Consider the following 20,362-nt stretch of genomic DNA (forward strand, 5'->3'; position numbering starts at 1 on the left):
ATTATGTGTTCGACTAATTTTCTTGCGTCCTTTTCTCATCAAGCGGCACGACAACCAAGTGTGATGAAAGTCCCGTAACTTCTTTACAGCCACTATGGCACAAGGGGTATAGAATACTTCAATGCAGCTAGATATGCATCATACTTCTCCGTGCATACATCTACCATCGACATTCTTCCCTCGGCAAGCATCATGCACTGCTTTTGCTCTCGTGACATCACTGTGTGGATGTCCCAAACTGCACGTCAACCCAATTTGGTGCTTGCCATTTCGGCATCACTTGTTAACAGTCTCGTGCAAAAACAAGCATAGCGCGAGATTAAATGTGGTGCAGCATGAAAATAAACAAAACTGTAGGCATTCCATTTATTTCCATAGAACTTAATTTTCAGCATCCTAAAAGCGTTTCTCTACATACAGGATTCCAACATGTGCGCTCAACCTGCACAACTTCTTACCCATTCTCTTTCCTAGGTTGTTGTTATGATACCACCCTTTCCACTAATGCCACTCATGTTCTAGTAATCAAACAAGTGGCCAGTGCAGACCTGCAACTCACTCACCCTGGGGCAGTGCGACACTGGCCCATCCGCTGTCGTCGCGGATGCGGCGGCTGAAGTCGGCTGAAGAGTTGCGCGAGTGCCGCAGGTCGAGGGAAGATGCACGCGAGTGGCCCCGGACGCCGCCTGGCCGCAGGTCGGACGAGCTGCGTGACAGTTGCGGCGGTGGTGGTGGAGGCGCCATGGACGCCGACGGTCCGGCCTGCCGGGCGTCCAATGACGGGTTGCGGGAGTGGCCACATGACGAGGTTGGGGGAGGTCGGGAGCCGCCCGCCTCGGGCATCACGCGGAACACCGAGCCTGGCCGTGCATCTGAAGGCGGAACACGTCTGTCATGCCGTCTTGTGATATTGCACGAGTGAGAAGCGAGGAGGGCAAGAAAGTCACACAAACTATGGTATACTGAAAGTTTGATGAGTTGGCATTGGTTTATTTTGAGTAAGGCGTCAAAAGATGGGACTAAAGGAGGAAAAGGCAAGACAACAGCTACTATCAAGTGAATTTTTATTGAAGAGAGGAGACTATATATAGTGTGATGCACAACATTGGTGGCGATAAACACATGTGCAAAGCATGAACCAAAACGCAGACAGGCACAGCACAGCAGCTTCAATGCTATGATCTTTCTAGGAACATCATTCCCCCCCCCCCCCCGTTTTCTGACTGGGTGAAACTTGGCTGGCTTACACAGGATGCAGCTGTTTTGTTGGTATAATAAGCCTGAATGATTTCCCTTGTCTTTTGATTACAATGCGTGTACAATATCATGGTGCTATGAAATAAAGTACCAGAGCGACCAGATCCACTCTCTCGGTTATGCACAGCAAAGCGTGACATTGCATTATTTCATTGCAATAGCAATTATATGGACACTCCAGGTGTATCTTTGCCATCGTCATTGCAGTCACCATGATGTTCTGTATGAAGTCCAAGTGCAATGACGCCGAGGCCATGCACCATATCACTTCACTCTATTACCCTAAAACCCCATTGGAGGAGTATTACATAAGGGTATTACACAAGTGTATTACATAAGGCTATTATAAGGCTATTATAAGGCTATAAGGCTATAAGGTAGTATAAGGTATAAGACATAAGGTATTATAAGTTATAAGACATAAGGTATTACATTCCATACCATATGCTGTAGGTGTGAGTGAAAGCGTGAGAGGGCAAGCTGAGGGTGGTGGCTTGATCTCGCACGTGCAAGGGAGGAAGGTGGGGAGGAAGCACTCCACCTTGCACCACGTACAAGGTTATACTCCTGCGGCAGCTGCACACGGTGCAGTTGAGCGCGGCCGCACGAGCCCTATGTTTTAAAGTGATCTGTGACGAGTAGAGAGTCTAGATGTGCCAAGAGCTCGTAGCTTCATGTGCACTGTGTTCTCACGGCTTAGTTCCCATTGAAGCAAGAGGCAGCACAAAGGTAAATTCACTCACTGCTGCAGCCACTCTTTCTTATGCCAGCGTTTTGACAGGGAGTGTCGACGCTCATCTAGCGAGGTGTGTTTATGTTTGCCTGCACGTACGTGACACCATGCTTGTTCATTTAGTTAGTAAGTGAATGTTTACGACTTTATATGGCCGATAAATATATTATCCTTATTTCATATAGCTGTTGTGGGGATGCACAACTCTCGTGCGTCCCCTGATACGTGGTTTTCCCACATAGCTCCCGTCTCCTATAATCCGGCTTTGTCACGTGGCCTGGGGCCCGCGGTGGTCGGTGTGGTTGAAGCGCAGTGCGAGAGATGGCACGAGTGTGGCTCTGCTAACGCTGCCTAATGGCAGGTTACTTGGGTGTGTAAAGGACAAGGCGCTGCCTCTTTGGTTCGGGAATGGCAAGCAGCGCAGACGTGCCGCGCATGCGCCGATCCATGCTTCTGCGAGACCCGTCTCTCGTGGCCTCCTTCGAACGTGCCACCGTTCGCGTAACCATACGCGCGAACGACCAGGTGTTGGGATCCAGCATGGGGGCGAACATATTCGCTCGCTATCCGGTCGCGGTGAGTTGGACTTTCTAGATTTGTCGTGCGCCCATAGGCATGTTTTGGGGATAGCAACTTGGCTAGCAGGCATTGATCTATGAAACGTGCAATAAATGCCTTGTGATTGTTTCTACTACTGTGTTGTCGTACCTTTGTTCCAAAAGCACGTGTGAGAAACCCGACACTGTATACTAATTTGCTATCGCAACCCATGTTTTGCCTTTCGGGTAAAACACAGGATCTTTTTATCGCATTCTTGTGCTCATTAAGGCAAACATTGCCTAGCATGGCTACATGACAAAGGTATTCTGTATAGACCACCCAAAGCACAAGGTACAAATTGTTTTTTATGCTTGACCACGCAGACACGCTACCTTCATTGGATGTAGCTCTCATGCATTCGTCAACGAGCCTGAATATTTTTCGTAGCTGACCCCAAACCAAAAAGACTACCTTTACACCGAAGTGTCCTACAACCTTTTTAAAAGGGCCCTGAACCATCTTTCTTTTGAGGCCCCAAAAATGCTTTAGAACGAGTGTGGTGCCTCCTAGGAATATATTACAGGAATAATTTTTGAGAGAGACCAAGTACGAGCATAGATATTAGAAGTGACCTTTCTCATTCCCCCTCAATGTTCGGAAGGAGTCGCTTATGGTGCTGGCTCACCTGGGTTCAATATGTATTCCTTCTTTCAGTAGAAATCAACAGGCGCCCTTGGCAACACATACAGCCGCTGCTACTACGTTAAACGTTGGTCTCATAATTTTGCTGTGCTATGGTGCACCAGATAGGTGTGCATGGCTGCTTTTACAGTGAACCTGTTATTGCAACTAGAACCGCTCAAAAACATTATATTCAAGTTTTTATAGTTTTGAACAAAAAACTAAATCACTCACGGAATCTATATGTTCAGGAAGTGTGGGGATCGTTAAGTACAATAAGCAGGTGAAGTTTGAAATGCCCATTGATTAGGGTTTAAAAGAAAATTGTTCAACCCTTGTCAATGGCCCCTATAGAAGCATTACAGGAAATGCTTTATTTTTTCTCTCTCTTCTGTGGGCAGACCAAAAATAGCAGACATTTCATATACTGAAGAATAGGGGACAGTTCTATGGGTGACATGTGGCAAAAGTTTGAAGTGCCTGGTGCAATAATGTGCTTTAAAGATAGTTGCTAAATACACATCTTCTCGCAATTTGTATACATTATACACAGCATGTAGTTGCTGTTTGCCAGTCTCCTTGGTGAACTCTATGATAAGCATGGGCCTTCTATTTCGTTGAAATAGGAAGCTTGTCAGGTGCGACTAACAAGAAATGTTTAATCTCTGTAGCTTAATTACAGCCTTTGTAGAAAGTTACTTATTCAGGTGTTACAGAGTGTGATACTGCTGCTATTTTCTACATTTCCCAATGTCCTAAAGAAACTACAGAAGAAAGCAACTTCAAATTTGGTGAAAATTACTTATGCAAATGCTCTGGAGCATTACGAGTGTTTTACGAGTGGAAAGATTTTAACCTATTTTCCTGGCGGAACAACACACGCCATTACGATAAGATTTAGTGAAAATGGAGGAAAGGCCATGGCAAATATATGTGTGAAGTTAATTGCGTGCAAAATATAAATACCGCCTTTGCTAAAAATTTGAGCAAGTGCTCGAAAGTGTCATATTGTCACTATCAGCTGTGCTTTGCAATAAACTGAGATAAGTCTATTTTACATCAAGTTTATTTTTATTAGAAATGGGGCTCATGGTCAATGCAATGTGTGGCACAACTTTAAATACCCCAGCCAGATTAGAAGCATTGCAAATGATTACTGAACTCTCCTTTTTGTTTTGCTTATTTTTCCATTAAAGGAGGTTTCTAGTAGGTTTCTATGGTATCTTTGATGAACTACAAAAATTATACTGTTTTTAATTTCTTTAAAAGTAGAGGCAAATTAGGGATAACGTGTAAACAAAGCCTATAGTGTGTGAAGAAATTGCAGGCCTTAGTAGTAAATTACGTATGCAGGCTATCCAGAGTGTTATACTAATTGTGTTTTTAAGAAGAATGCAGAACTTAACATTTAGCCCTGGGGGAACTGTAAGCTGGTACAAGAGCACATCCAGTGAAAACGGGGGGGGGGGGGGAATATTATGGCCAATATTTTCACTAAACAACATGCATGTAGATGATTTATCGCATCTGTGAAGTTTGTGTACTAAGAGCCCAAATGGGGTATATGCTGGACCAGTGATATAAGGGCACCATATTAAAGTGTATGATTTAATTACAGGACACTGAAATATTTATTGCAACTGCTTAAAAGAAACAGCTTTGCTGAAAATTGGGTTGCGATTGTGTAGGGTCACACAAGTCTGCAGTTTTTTTCTCATACCGAGTGCCATAAGTAGCACTATTCCTTCCGCACGTGTCTCTACTACAACCACACAATGTCCAAAGCTCAAAGGAAACGTTGCCGGCGTGTTCGCCTATGCAAGTACATAAGCAGCAGGTCCATTGGATCAGCGATGGATGCTGCACTGCAGACTCGCACTGAAAGGATTCCCAACGTCACGAATCATGATGGCGATGCACTTTGAAGGTGTGCAGCTTGGGAAGACTAGGAAGCGATCTGGTGGGTGCTCGACCTCGCTCACGTTGCCGCGTGCCCAAAGCCACTTCACCCACAGAGACCAATCAGAGCACAGGGTTGTCTGAGCATCTCAACGGTGAAAGGATTTGCCTTGGCACCCTGTGGCGGCTGCAGTGTCTACGCTATGCAGCAGATGCAGCCACACACAACTGTAGTACGCGTGGCGCAACTTTTGCTATGAGCACGGTAAGCGCTTGGATTTGTTTTAAGAAGCGCACTTATCCAAACACCCTTCTTCATTGATGTCAGCTATCGGCCAATATCAGTCGTTTATGGGAATCTTGCATACGACGACATATGCCAGTCGCCAGCAGCTTCGAAACGAGCGAAGAGAAAATTCTTAATTTTTTCTCATACCGAGTGCCATAAGTAGCACTATTCCTTCCGCACGTGTCTCTACTACAACCACACAATGTCCAAAGCTCAAAGGAAACGTTGCCGGCGTTTCCTGCAGACTTGTGTGACCCTACACAATCGCAACCCAATTTTCAGCAAAGCTGTTTCTTTTAAGCAGTTGCAATAATCAACTGTGTCCTGTAATTAAATCATACACTTTAATATGGTGCCCTTATATCACTGGTCCAGCATAGTGGCATGTGCTGCCACTATGTAGGAATACAGTGAATTTTTTTCTTGCACCTCCCTCTCTTGGTTTTTATTGCATGATTTGTTTTATAGCTAGTTTGCTCCAGCGCATCTATATACTACTGTTCGTGCATTGGTGCGCGTGTGGCTGGGTGGTGGTTTGCGTTTTGTACAGCTGGCCATTTGGCTTCTTGCGCTCGCAAAACTGATGGCTATCTCGTTACTAATCACTCAAAGGGCGGCTGCCTGTTTCTCGCTTGTTTAGTGCTCACAGGGGCGAGCATAGGAAGGATGCCGCCTTGCATGCATTTCCTTTTCTTTTCTTTTTTTTTTGAGATTTGTGATATCAAATTACCTCTGGTTGGCGATGAGATGAAGATTAGAAGCAGTTTGTCACATGTTTTGCTTTTTTGATGAGTAAACAACCACAGTTTTCTTGAGTGCGGCACATACGCAGTTCGATGATGCTATGGATGTACACATTAGTGTAATATCAGGACATTTGAGACTTGCGAAATACTCTCATGTGTGCATATTCTATGCCTTGAACTATTAAAATGCATCAAATTTTAATTCTTATAAGTTTATTTCCTTCTTTTTTATTTATGAATAAAGAGTACATATGTACCAACGCAAAACATTTTTTTTCTCACTTTACGGTCACCCTAGTAAAATTTCGGTAAATTTTTTTCGAAATAGGTCCCTCTGCAGAATCGGAATCTGCACTAAAAAAAAAAATCAGCCCTGAGCAGTCACATATGGTGAAAATATCTACCCTGAAAGGGTTACCTCTGGTTGGCGATGAGATGAAGATTAGAAGCAGTTTGTCACATGTTTTGCTTTTTTGATGAGTAAACAACCACAGTTTTCTTGAGTGCGGCACATACGCAGTTCGATGATGCTATGGATGTACACATTAGTGTAATGTGTACATCCATAGCATGTGGATGTGTTGCGAGAATGCACACCCACAGGGAATTGTAGCCCTCTTACTTGGTGTGGTTTTACTCTTGACTGCACTCTTTTCCTCCTGGCCATTCATCTTTAACCACTTTCGTCAGCTCCTTGCACACTTCAGCCACCATGTGCAGGAATGGAATGGGTGTGGACCAAAGCATGCAACTGTGCTCCAAAATTGTGCCTACACAACGCAGGTGACTGCACTTGAAACGGTCAGGTGACACAAGACGTGCTGCAAAAAAACCGCAGTTGCGAGGCTCACCGACGATGCCGGGCAGCCCCGTCAGGCACGACGGATCAACAACAAAGGGCGGCCGTGGAGCCCCATGTTCGGGACGACGGTCGGCTCCACCGGCGGGTGTCGGCAGGAGACCCGAGGGTGCCCCGTTGCGGCCGCCAGTGGCAACCTCGTACGGCGGTACTGCTGCACGCATAAATTTCGTGACTCCAGGACACTGCTTGTCGTCAACCAGCAAAAAGGTATGAGTGTCAAAACAGCCACAATGTAACCAGCTGATGTGGCTGTGTGCAAAGAATAAACTGGTCACTTTACGCTTTACTATAAACTATGCTATCACTTTTCAATGTTCCAATCCCAGGCGAAACTGCCAATTTTCGTTGTTCTCATGTTTTGTATCGGCACAGCAAGCTGCTGACAGGCCACAGAACTCTACAGGAGACCTTTTGTTGGCCCATTGGAGGTACCGTGCTTTCATTCCTTTTGTTTAGACCAGAATGTAACTTTTTCTTTTTTGCCTCTAATCGTGTGTATGCTTATAATGAATATTGAATATAACAAGGTTTGACTGTCTCTATTTATTAAAAAACATTGTTTTCTTAAAAGATTTTAAATGCTTGGGTTTCTATGGGAATTTAAAAAGAAATGTTTATTACAATCAATGTAAATTACACGTTCATATCTATTAGTTCATCACAACCCTTTTCATTATAACGAGGGCTGACTGGGTCTGTGTTGGTAAAAAATAATGGAGTTGAAAACATTTGTTCCAGTGATGTTTTGAGCTTATCACTCCTTCCAACAATTTCTGTTTAAAATCTGACACCCTAATCAAAATTCTCCTCCCAGCAGTCAGCTGAGTTGAATTTTCTCTCATAAATGCAATCAATTTTATTGCTATCAGTTTGGTGTTGTTTAAAGAGAGAATTTCAGAGCTGGCATGTATTTCAATAGGAAAATTGCAGTTGGACTTGAGGACTGATCTTGAGAGCAATCTGGTGGCTTATTTGAAATATTTCTATTCGCTATAGTTTAGATGCACTTCTGGCTGGCCACTGTTTCAGGTTGCCGCGACAAAAAAGTCATATTCACAGATGGAAAAGGCTGAGGTCATTTGCTACACCTTCATGTCTCTATGTTTACTGAATGTAGGAGCTTCTGCCAACCAGTAGTTCTCAATGCAGGGACAGGCAACAGCTCACCAGCCATGGGCAGGTAGCCATGAAAGAGGACATCGCCACAGGAGGACTGGTGCAGGTCTTCGCACAGGATCAGCCGCTTCACTGCAAGGCAGTGGCATTTCAAGAGCTGGAGACAATGCAGCAGTTGGAGAGAAAAGGTTTACTTCATGACTGTTTACCCCATTTGGAGTAGCCAGGCATGATTGGAACTGTACAGTTCCTCTTAAAGGCACCAGCAAGATTGTGCCACACTGTGAAAATGCATTCACATAAAGAAAGGGGCTGACACAGTGTACGAATTCCTTTTCCTCATTTCGATTCCATGCTTATCAGCCACTGTTCATGGCTTGCCAATTCCCAGTGATAATGTTGACAAAGTGCATACCACTTGGACTACTGGCAAAACGCGAAGAATAGCATCAGAACAGAATCATTACATCATGCTGGGCAATGACAACACCAAGGGACGTTGTAGAACATTTATGTATATGCAGTTAAACCTTGGCATAACGAACTTTTATAAAACAAAATACTCCATGTAACAAAGCATTTAACTTTTCATAACCTCTCGTCCATAGAAAACCATGTATTTAGAAACTTAATATAACGAAGTGTATTTGTATGTCATTTCAATATAAATAAATTTCACTGCTACCGCAATGGAATGCCGAGACAATAAATGGAAACTTCCGTGGGCACAGATGGTCAAATAATTGAATTACAAGTGGCTGCTTGCAAACACACCTCTCAAATTGTGCATCGTGGTTGCTGTAAGAGCGACCGCCGAAGTGGGGCCAGCATCCTGTTCCGTATAAAGTCCCAGTGCGATCAGATCCTAAGGCAGTGTGCTTTAGGTACGAGTGAAAGTGTGCGAGGGTGAGAGACAAAAGATGGTGGCCTCACATGTGCCACCTTCCGGTGCGAGCAAAGGGAAAGAGGTGTAGGGGAGTGAGCTCGCGGTAATGCGACCAAGCATGCGAGAGAGGGTGCGGGGGCAAGTTGGCATGCGCCTGGGCCGTGGCTGCTTTAGAGATATAATCTGCCGCATATGCTAAGAGTGGGCGTGCCGAGCCGACATGGCACCACGCAAGCTGTCTCTACCACATTTTTAGTATTGGAGGTTGCATAATCTTGGGTTTCGGGAACCCATTGGAGCGAGAGGCAGACAAAGCATTCGCTCCCCAATGCCGGCGCTTTTCATGATAGCATCCTCCCTGTGCAGGTGAAAGCGTGGCTGGCTTCGCTTAGTTCTGACCGCCTAGGTGAAGATATTGTCGACGTTGCATGAAACCGTATCATTTGCTGCCGACACTTGTATTAATCAAAATGAATTGCTTTCTCATTCAAATGCGCTTTTTTTGATTGCCTGATAATGCGAAAGATTCTGTGGCCCCTTTCCGTGCAAGAAAAATCGATCGGCGACTGTACTTATTTGCACAAATAGTCAAATTTAAATAAACAAAATTTGAATATAACGGAGCAAATTGCTGATTTTACATACTTCGTTATATGGAAGTTTAATTGTGTGTGTGTTGTTACGTTGCAGAAGCCACATATAAAGACGTATTTGTAATATTGACACGACAGACAACGATGCATAAACAAGATGTCTGTTGATAGCGATTCCACTTCTACCCGTCAAATCATCTTCTCGCCACTCTTGGTTGCGCCGTAAAAATTATATGTGTATATATATATATATATAGCATAGACCATTTATAACGTAACCGCCTATAGTGCGGGACCGCATATAATGCGGCTTTATGTGACCACCAGTACGCCTCCCATAGAGTTTAATGTGTCCGCGTACCGCTTAGTGCGCGGTCGCGCACGACGGAAGACCGGGTATAGTGCGGTTTCTCCGAAGAGAAGGGAGTGCACCTCCCGGCACTACAATGACCACACCCTCTACAAAAAGGGAGAAGAAAGCCACGAAACCCATCGCAAGAGGGGAGACAATTAGAGGAGAGACTAATTAGAGAGAATTAGAGGAGAGGATTACATAAGCAAGGTCAGGGTGTACTGTGTGCAGAAGGGCTTGAGCGAGAAAGCTTCCCAGCGTCTGATAGCTGTTGAAGATGAGGTGGTGCATAATGCAGTGAAGGCTCAGCGCCAGACGAACATAACAGCATTTTTTCATTGATGAAGAAAAATAAAACGTTTTGTTTAGTGTCCAATTCTGGTGCTTTACTGCGCGTTAAGTTGTAAAATACATAATAAAAGGTGGGTTGACCATATTTGCATGTGAATAAGAGTCTAAAAATGGTGCATTTGATATAGTGCAGTACTGCTTATAATGCGGATTTTCCTGACTCCCGCGACCTACGTTATAAGCGGTCCATGCTGTATATATATATTGTTATGCTGCTGAGGACAAGGTTGCAGGTACGATTCCCAGCCACTGCAGCTGCATTCTGATGGGGATGGAATTATTTGCGTAGGTGGATTACGGTGCATGTTGCATGTGGCCAAAATGAATCCTGAGCCCTGCGACAGTTGCACCATAACTTTGTAGGAAATGCAAGCTTTCACAGCGAAGCTGTTTATGCAGGCCCTGTGCCATCATTGTCAGACTTCGCTAAAGCTACCATTATCAGTAATGGCTCGAGCGTCGTCTTCTTCCACAGCTGGCTCGCTGGTGCCCCTTGGCACTACCCTGCGAATGTGCTCATGCCACTGCTACCACATTCATCATAGTCATCATTGTCTTCTTCCACAGCTGGCTCATCTATTGGCACTTGTCATTCCAGCATAGAATTTCACTTCTTTGCTGTCGGTCTAATGCGGAGGCTGCGTTTACGGGGGTATGAGCCATTGCTTAAGGGGATATGAGCCTTACGTCTTACATGACAGTCAGTCAAGAACTTTATTGAGGTCCTGAGGGGTCTAAGCCATTGGAGATCGCACGCGGCGACCTCCTTGGGCCGAAACCGTAGGCGATGCCCAAGTTGGGACGGGAACGTGGTGACGCTCCGTCAGTTCTTGGGCCCTCTGGACGGCCTTGAATTGCAGTTTGAGGTCCGGGCTTTTGAGGGCTTCTTCCCATTCGAGCTCACTGGATAGAGGGCCCTCTGGTAACGCAGTACATTGCCAAAGCATGTGCGAGAGTGACAGACAGATTTAATTTTGAAGTGCAAAGCTGTGATTGTTAAATGCGAACGACGTCATCTGTCATCAAATCAAGAGCAAGCAATGCAAGATTCGTCTCCAGACAAAGCCCTGCAAGTGGAGGAGGACCATTGAGCAGTGCAGACACAAGAGAAAGATCAAGCGGTAGAAGAGACAACATAAAACCAAGTAAATACATTACACACATATGAATAAAAGAACATTTAGATGGTTTTTATTTCTAGTAAAACCTTGCTCTCATTACTGGCATGCAAAAAAGGGGCGGAGCAACCTGAATGCAAAAAAAGAAAAAGCATGGCAAAACACAGACAGAAACCTCACACATAAAAAAGAAAACACTAAATTAAATTATGGGGTTTTACGTGCCAAAACCACTTTCTGAAAATGAGGCACGCCGTAATGGGGTACTCTGGAAATTTCGACCACCTAGGGTTCTTTAACGTGCACCTAAATCTAAGTACATGGGTGTTTTCGCATTTCGCCCCCATCGAAATGCGGCCGCCGTGGCCGGGATTCGATACCGCGACCTCGTGCTCAGCAGCCTAACACCATAGCCACAGAGCAACTACGGCGGGTAAAGAAAACACTGGGAGAACCGAAAAAAAAAGAAGCATTCCTAAAGCATGCTCACCATGCGAAGAATGCAAAAGTAAAAATGAGGTCAAAGAATGGTGAAACAAAAAGATCTACAATATAGACTGCTTGCGAAGTTTGACTTGCAAGGTGCACTTGTGGTGCACTGCGTGTAAACTTGTGCCCGCCAACATTGTGCTTCAGAAGCAAAAGCACGGATGAAAATCTTAGACTTAAAACCTGCTGCAAACACCTTGAAATGCAAGTTTGAATAATATGCATAAATTGCATTAACAAAACAAATTTGAAGGTATGTGGCACAGAGTTTGGTCTCAGAGTCAGTAGCGAGTTTACTTCTTTTGAAGAATAACTGAAGTTTGGCACAGATTCATCCTGTCAAGCAGAACAGAAAAAAGAAGACCACCATTTCAGCACCTGTCCGTTCTTTTCCTTTTGTGTCCTGCTTGATGCCTAAGACATTCCGATTTACTTCTTTGACTGTTTTCCACACAGTCTTGCATCAGGCATATTTTTCTAGTCACTGTACAGGTCCTTTCCAAGTATACTGCGCAAGCATATGAAATAGCTGGATGTTCTCATATCTGACATTCCTGTGCAGAGTTGTTGGATGGAGTGCAGAGTTTGAAAGCTCAGCAAAACTCACAGAAACATCGAAAATTCCTTATCCATTATTCAGCTGTATGCTTTTAACAATTTGAACGTTAAGTCGAGGTTGGGTGCTTGAAAAGAATGTGTCATATTTTTCAGACTACAGTCTCCATCCTGTGTATGATCTGCAAGAGAAATTTGGGCTTAATATAAAAAGTTTTGTTTAGATAGTCCAGACCCACCGAACAGTCTGCAGGGCCTGAACTGAGCTTGAATGGTACTGTGAAGGATGTGGTTTTTTGCTGCCGGCACAAGTGTTCTGGTGTTTTGAGCATAAGTAAGGTTGCATATTATTGTTGGTTGCGAACAGCAATTGGCATGAGTGTGCCCAAACTTACCATTCAAGAGACTCGGCTTACAAAAAGTAGTGGTGAAACAAACTTGCTCCTCTTTACTAGGAAAAAATCAAATGGTTCCTCATTGCCTGCACCCACTATGACAAAACGCTGCATTTAATTAAATGGGGCCCGCTCGCCTACTCCTGCGATCCATGCACACATGGGTCAAATGTGAGGGGCCAGTGCCGCAATGCCTTGTGGGGCCAATGCCACCCTTATCACAGGTGTGACAGAGCCAGTCACACTGTGAGCAGGGCTCTACCAGTTTCAAATGGGGATTTAATCACCAACATTCGGCTATTAACGTAAGCATCCTGAACCGCATTCTGAATCACTCACCCAGGGGTGTGATGCCATAAAATTCGGCCTCGTGGCGCAATACACTCATGTCCAGGTCTCTGCAAGATAGAGGTTGTAGGCATTGAATTAAAGTGTAACTTCACCACAACTAGCTTCCAAGGGGACATATGAGGTCTCTCATGAAAGCTATGTAACATATAAAATGTACACCATATTTCTATTACAGTCGAACCCGACTACATCGAACCCGTTTACATCTAATTATTATGTATATAGAACAATTTCTGAACACGGTATAGTTACAATGAGTATGTATAGCAAAAATGACGTTCACTTAAAAAAGAAAATAGCAGCGGCTCCCGATATATCGAACGACAAGCGGTGCAAAAGTGCCCCTAGAAGTTGGCTTTCCCTCGCGGTGCCAGGGAAACTCGGCGGCGCGGCTCCATCCAACCCTCCATGATCCAACTGCTCTCCCTACCGTGACTAGAGTGTACTGGAAAGAGGTTGAGTGGGACGACCAGCTGGGGCGGCGCATGCTCTGCAGTGAGACAAGCGACGACGAAAAATATTGTGGCGGCACTGCGATCAAAGTGAATTGGGCCGCATCAAGGTCGCGCCGTTGGAAACTGCTGTAGATACTTCTCGGAACGGTCATTCATACTACTTCGTGTGCTGGTACATGCGTTCAGACCGCTGAAAAGGTGTTTGTACTTATGCCTTAAGAATAGGTGCCTTTCTTTCTCTTCTTTATAACATTTTATTTTATTTAATGTCACTCGGTGATTGCGCGTACATTGTGGCCGCAGTGTCGGCTTTCATTCTGCTATGTTATTGATTATTTGTAGGGTACCCTTCGGAGAAGAAATACTTTTCTTGTTGAAGTAGAATGTACCTCGTGTGTATTTTTGCAAATGTAATCTTCTACCAGTAGGTCTTTCGAAATGCAGACGGAAAAAAACATACGTAAACTTCCTGCTAGCTGCTTCAAACAAATAAAACATATATGCCCCATGCGGCACCCTGTACTCAGATTTACGAGAAGTATTCTTATGGAAAAAAAATAATAAACCTGCAGTGCAACATTCCATTCATGTATGTGTCTACCCCTTCCTTCCTTCCTTCCTTCCTTGATTACCCCTTCCACCTTCCTTTTTGCTTTTTCTGAGCTGTGCTACAAGCCTAAAAAAGTTATGACACACCAACTCGCCCAAACTGCCATGTTTTTACAGCACAGACTTTCTGTGCAAAAATTGGGCATCTGCGTGCGCCCTCGCAAAGAATGTGCGCTCGCTAGCAGACGACGCACTTGACAACGGCAGCAAAATTAGAAGCGCCATGTTGTATAACCCATTCCTCAAATATGTGTACGTAGCAAAAAGATGTCAATATAAATTTGCAGTTGAAACAAAGCACCCTTATAAGAGCTTACGCACGCAATCGGTCTCAGTGCACGCAGGAAAATTACGCTGAATATGCCGCGAAGCGAGTCTCCACCCCAATCCAGTTCGCTCGCAGCGCCCTCGCAAAATTTTTGCACACACGGCGCCTCAGCAGTAAAGCGCCGTTTGTCCCACTAAACCATTGTCTAGTACACTCTACCGTGACTGCACTGTGTCGGGCAAGCCGTCGACACCCCCTTGCAGAAATTTATCCTGGCCCGCCCACAGCATTTGCTCAGACAGCCAACCAGAGGCTCTTGTGCCCTCAACATGCAACTTGGCTCAAGTGCGAGTAGTCTCACTGCTTCTCTGGTTCATTGTGATTGCGCCTTGCGGGCCTTCTCCCACAGTGCTGCCTTTAGCTGTGAAGCTCGAAATCATAAATCAGGTCGAACGCGGCGAGAAGGTCGATCCAAATAGGTCATGAATCTTCGGGCAAAAAGCGGTTCAGAACAAACAGAAAGGGTGGTTATGGGAACAGCGATTGAAGCGCAACTATGTTTGGAGGGAACAAACATTGGGAAAGAAAAAAGTGTTTTTTAATTAAAGCAGTACACAGTTAGATTCATTCAACAAAAATAAAATTCCGTACCAATTTTATATGTACCTGACCAATAGAGAAAAGGCAACTCTATTTTATTTTATCATTATCAATAAATACCTTTTTTTAGTGCACCTCTTAAGAGGGGGCGGGCGTTGACGCCGCTATCACTTTAAAGCGATGTAGCTCTTCAAGTGTGCAGAAAGACACAATCGTAAAGTTCACCGGTTACCATATGACCCCTTAACACAGTGTGCTCTTTGCGTGTCGACATTTGTCTGAATTTGGTGACGTGGGTAGCTTCCTCGTTTCTTTACCTGTGCAGTCAAAAGTAGTGAGTTGTGACCGCCGGGTAATTGCTTAATTTAGTTGTTATCGTGCGACGGCACAGGCCTTGGCGTCCAACGATAGAACCAGCACTCTACACTTAAAGCTTTCGTCAGCCTCCAAAGAAAGAATGTTCCGTTCAGGGGTCCGATTTCAAAACCCGGACAGCTGACCTTGCATCACTTTTCGCACTGAAAACTCGAAACGCCCATCAAGTCGAATGGCGGGGCACTTAAATATACAGCTCTAATGGCAGACCACCAAAACAAATTTCGCGCCTTTGAAAACAAAATGACGTCGCTTCTGTTTTTAACGGCTATGGCATCAGATTGTTCTTTCTTCTGCCCAAAGTGTTCCCTCCTCATACAGATGGTGCTAAGACGCATGAGCCGCCGATGAACCGCCGTGATTTGAATGTATGGCCTTCTATGAAAGCTTTGCTACCAGGTATATTTACCTTGCCTGCAACTTGCAAGATTCCGAGAAACCTCTCAGCACGATCTTGAAGAATAAGGAGAAGATTAGGGCTAAAGCAGACAAACTCGCGACCCGGTGCCCGTGGCACCCGACACGTACACACAGGCGTGTACAAGTGGTTCACCCGAAATTGCTTCAGATGTACTGGTTTTCGCGGGCCCGACGATGACTGTAAATTCTGATGAGTGCAACGAAGCCGTTGCCAGTGCTGCTGAAGTTTGGAGCGAGCTGTCAGAATTTCCAGAAGCCATTAACGCATCAACGGTTGACGAGTCTGTGAGTGCAGATGATGGTGTCGCAACCACGGGAGAGCCCGAAAACGAAGACTACATTGCCGACATCGTACCGAGCACAAGTGAAAGTGGGTACAATGAGGAAAGCAACGACGGTCCTTTGCCCACATCCTCCGAGGTGATTGGTGCATTCGCACTAGTCCGATGCTTCTGCGCGAATGTGGAAAGTTGCAGCCTCAGCTGCTTTGACTTTTTAGACAATGCGGAGAAGTGCATGCGTCGCAGGCAGTGAACTTGCCTGAGCAAAAAAAAATAGACGACTATTTCATGTGAAACTAAGCTAGTTTCATCAATAAAGTGATTTCATAAATGGTATGTGCTTTTATGACATCCAATTCTTTAGCAGGCTTATATCAAATTATGCCCTATATCGAACTAATAGGCGTTTTCTACTGTACTCTGACCGTAAGCATTCCAACAGAAGGTGCGGCAATGACATATTTAAGGGTAGCTTGATAAGATCACCAGGTGAGCTTCTGAACGAATTTGGTGTGTAAAGATAGATAGAAGGTATGTACTCGCAAAAAAATGTTCGGCATAGTTTAGTGTACCACACTGCACAAATATGTACAATCGTTACATGAGACATTCACCTGATTGACACACAATGCTGGCGTGATTCGCTTCCTAAATAGAGGGGCACATTAAAGAATGATCCCAGCAAAAGTGTGATCTTTATGCAAGATCACACGTTACAAATACTGTTACAAAGTGAGTCCCACAGTATTTCAGATATTTTAACAGCAAGCATGTGGGAGTGAACAACCTTGCAGAACTTGTCTTCTCCTGTTCTGCAAGTGCTATATCAGGAACCAGTTAGGGCTAATTAAAGATACACTCTTTCATCCCACGTTCACCAACCGATGCAACGATGGCATTGCTTGTGAACTTTGTTTGGAGCCAACACCAGATTTGGCGATTGGGAATATAGCAGTGCAAAATGTCACTAAAGTTATAACCTAAGCGGAAGCTTAAGCTTTGGACCAACTCTTAATTACCCTAGTGAAACACACATGAAACCAACAAGCGCTATGATCACAGCAAAAGCAAAGGTCTGCTTTACAGCATGAAACCTTTGTATAAAATGTTGGAAAAAGGCAACTTAAAAAAAAAAGTTTAACCATGAAGTTAAGAAGTCCACAACTGTGCACCATAAACAGATACCATAATTCTGTAAGCTGTGTCTGTTGGACTCTCTGAAGCAGACAAATGCATTTTATATTAGTTTACAACTTACGTAAAATCATTATACTGCTTACACGAGTGCTTCAATACTTCTTTTGAAAAAATTCAGAATTATGCATATATCAATTTTGGCCACATTACAGTACATCTTGTATAATATTGTTCACAAAACTGGGATATATATTTTTTATTGATGAATTGGGAGTAGTAAAGCTGATGCCTTCATACGGCTAAAATTTTCCAATATTTTGCAGAAGAGTTGGTGACATCAATAGAAAATATGCTCACAACAGGCAGACATGATTTAAATTCTATTTTAAATGCAACAAACATAATAGTTGAAGCCAAGCAAAATGAATTTTTCCATTCCCATGCATACAGATGGGCACTCTCGAAGTAAATCTCCCTCCTAAGAGGTTTCCCACTTTATACTTTTCAGTTTGAATTTCATTTGCCCACGATAGTACAGCCAAACAACAGTGAGAATGAAATCCGCTATCTTAATTTTCAAAAATGACTAAGCCCCCACAGTAAATGCACCACAAAGCAAACAGTTAAGGGGTGAAACCTTTTCTACCAGCATGTCCTGCAGCTAATGACACAACTGAGGCCTCATTCCACTGGTGTATCAAGCAGACGCACCTCAGGTCGATGTCCTTGGTTCGCATAAAGTTCAGGATGACGGAGAACAGCTTGGGGTCCCGGTCGATGAAGATCTGAAGCAGAGAGCAGCATTTCTGAGGAAAGTGCATTCCTCGGAAATTCCTAGTCAAGTTTTTTTTTTTTCCCCCGCCAGGCTCGTTGCCTACTGAGTCGATGCAACTGAAGTATTAATGAATAGATGCGATTTATCTGTTCATTCCTAAATACTGTAAGTATACATTTTATGCACATTGCTAAATAAATGGTGATTTAGGAATAGGGGATTAGAATAAGCCTCTGGCAAACATGCACAAGTGCCACATAATGGGGTGGTAGCTTACCGGGTGTGCAATTCTTTTTTACACCGAACAGCCTGTCAACATATTGAATCAATGAAATGCTGGCATTATGTCACATTCTCAGGGTGTCTACCAAGTTGAGATTTCTCAATTCCCCGAGTTTTCCAGGTTTTCTCTGAGTGCCTTTGGAAAATCTTCTGAATGACACAGAAATTTGTTTTATGTCAAGACAGGCTGACACCATGTCGCCCGATGCTGTCACTCCCTAGCAAGCATGTTTAAAAAAAATGACTTACTCATGTTTGAATAGTAAGGAGTAGTGTTTTATTCATTAAAAAAACTAAAAGAAGCGAGGGGTTAGTAAAATGCACAACGAATAAAACATCTTAAAAAAAGATGGTAAAACCCATTGCAAATCGAGCTGAACATCCTGAAATACGAATAAAAAGGAGATGCATACAGAAGCAAATCTTTTAGGATATGAGCTATTTCTATCAACTGATAGCAAACTCATAAGTATGAGGCCCGAACTTTTGTCACAAGTGAGATTCTCTCTCAACAGCTGGTAATTGCGAACCTCAACTGTCCTGACATACTCTCAGCCCCTGCACAATGCCTCAGTGTTCCGTTTCACTGCTTTGAAGAGTTTATCTTGGTTTGGATGAGGGCTGCCTGTCCTGCTCAACACACTGATTGCAGATGATATCAATGTTTTACAGTCTTCGTTAACTAGTCTGTATAATTATTGTCACTGCTAGCGCTGGTTTTATGCTTAATACTTTGTACTTGTAGATCACAATATTACTTTTGCTACATCATCTGTTATTAGTATGCGTGACTGATCTGAGTGTCGTTTTTTTCTTTCTCTCCATACTTCTGATTTCTTAATATGTAAGCTAAGTAACTTGCTTTGGTTTATCAATCTTTGTTTTTTTTGCGTTATTTTATTCGTCTTATTCTGCTTTATTTGTTATCATTCCCTTATGCACTGTTGTTCCCCCTGCTGCTGCCATAAAATGGGTTTTAGGACTTAGTCAAGCTGCTAATGCAGCTTTTTTCCTCAAGACCTGTCCATATTCAAATGTATGTTGTTTAGGGGAAATAAGAGCACTTACTTACTACTTACACCTGTATCTCGACATCAGACAACAGTTTGTTTTTTGAGCTCAAGCTCCTTCAAAGAAGCGGCAGCACGCTTGCTTTTCTGTATTTTTCTATGCGTCGATCCTTTCTGTCATTGTCCTCCTTCCGCCACACGTTCGCCCCGCGGACAATTTGAAGCGTCCTTTTAGTTGTACAGCCAATGTCTGATTTTTTTCGGACTTCATAGGGGCCGCGACAACAGCCGAAAAGTCAGTGAGTTCGGAAAAATGAATGCACGTCTTTTACTGCCCTTAAAGGGACCCTGAAACGATCTTGACGATTTTCTACGAACGTACTGAGTCGTTAGAGTAGGTCCTTCTGATCATTAATTGACACATCTAAGTGCTCCGCGTAAAGCATGTAATTTATTATAAGGTTTTAAAAATGCACATCGCTGCCGATCGCAGCACACTGCTCGGTGGAATTTTAAGCCGCCCCTACCCATGTTACGGAAATCACCCATATGACGTCAGTGGGGCGAGCTATCCGATTGGCTGACCAGGGTGCGTGATCGATAATTTTTCCAACTTTATGGTAAACAAATTATCTTCGTAATACTTGGAATGTTAGTTCATTTGTTTTTATAAAAAGAGAGTAACATAAAGAGAATGCACAAGAACAATTTTTCAGTACACTTAAGCACTTCTGGCACACAGCAAGTGTCGTCTGCTTGTGTCACAACGTACTCCACTTTAACAAGAACTCCGCGGTCAGAGTCGGTCTCAGTATTTTCGCGAGCACTATGATTCGACTTTGTTGCCTTGTGGACTGCAAACATAGCGACTGCCAATATATCAAGCTGCGACATCGTGTCCTTCTGCAAGGCAGCATACGAGCGAACTGGCTGCTGC

At 43.9% G+C, this 20,362-nt stretch overlaps 1 protein-coding gene across 2 annotated transcripts in view; it reads right to left on the reverse strand.

Moving 5' to 3' along the window:
• The window catches only part of LOC139048139 (SH3KBP1-binding protein 1), a 175,765-nt gene that overhangs the window by 141,055 nt on the left and 14,348 nt on the right, over positions 1-20,362 (reverse strand). Inside the window, exons 4-8 of one of the 2 annotated variants that reach the window (XM_070522647.1) lie at positions 18,070-18,143; positions 13,202-13,260; positions 8,175-8,255; positions 6,997-7,155; positions 564-872 (exon numbers count right to left, since the gene is read on the reverse strand). In XM_070522647.1, the coding sequence (XP_070378748.1) occupies positions 564-872; positions 6,997-7,155; positions 8,175-8,255; positions 13,202-13,260; positions 18,070-18,143 (682 nt within the window). Of the gene's footprint in view, positions 1-563; positions 873-6,996; positions 7,159-8,174; positions 8,256-13,201; positions 13,261-18,069; positions 18,144-20,362 lie in introns of both variants that reach the window. The other variant, XM_070522646.1, reaches the window with a different exon arrangement.

This window comes from Dermacentor albipictus, chromosome 7, assembly GCF_038994185.2.
Source record: "Dermacentor albipictus isolate Rhodes 1998 colony chromosome 7, USDA_Dalb.pri_finalv2, whole genome shotgun sequence".
In the NCBI taxonomy this organism is placed as follows: domain Eukaryota; kingdom Metazoa; phylum Arthropoda; class Arachnida; order Ixodida; family Ixodidae; genus Dermacentor; species Dermacentor albipictus.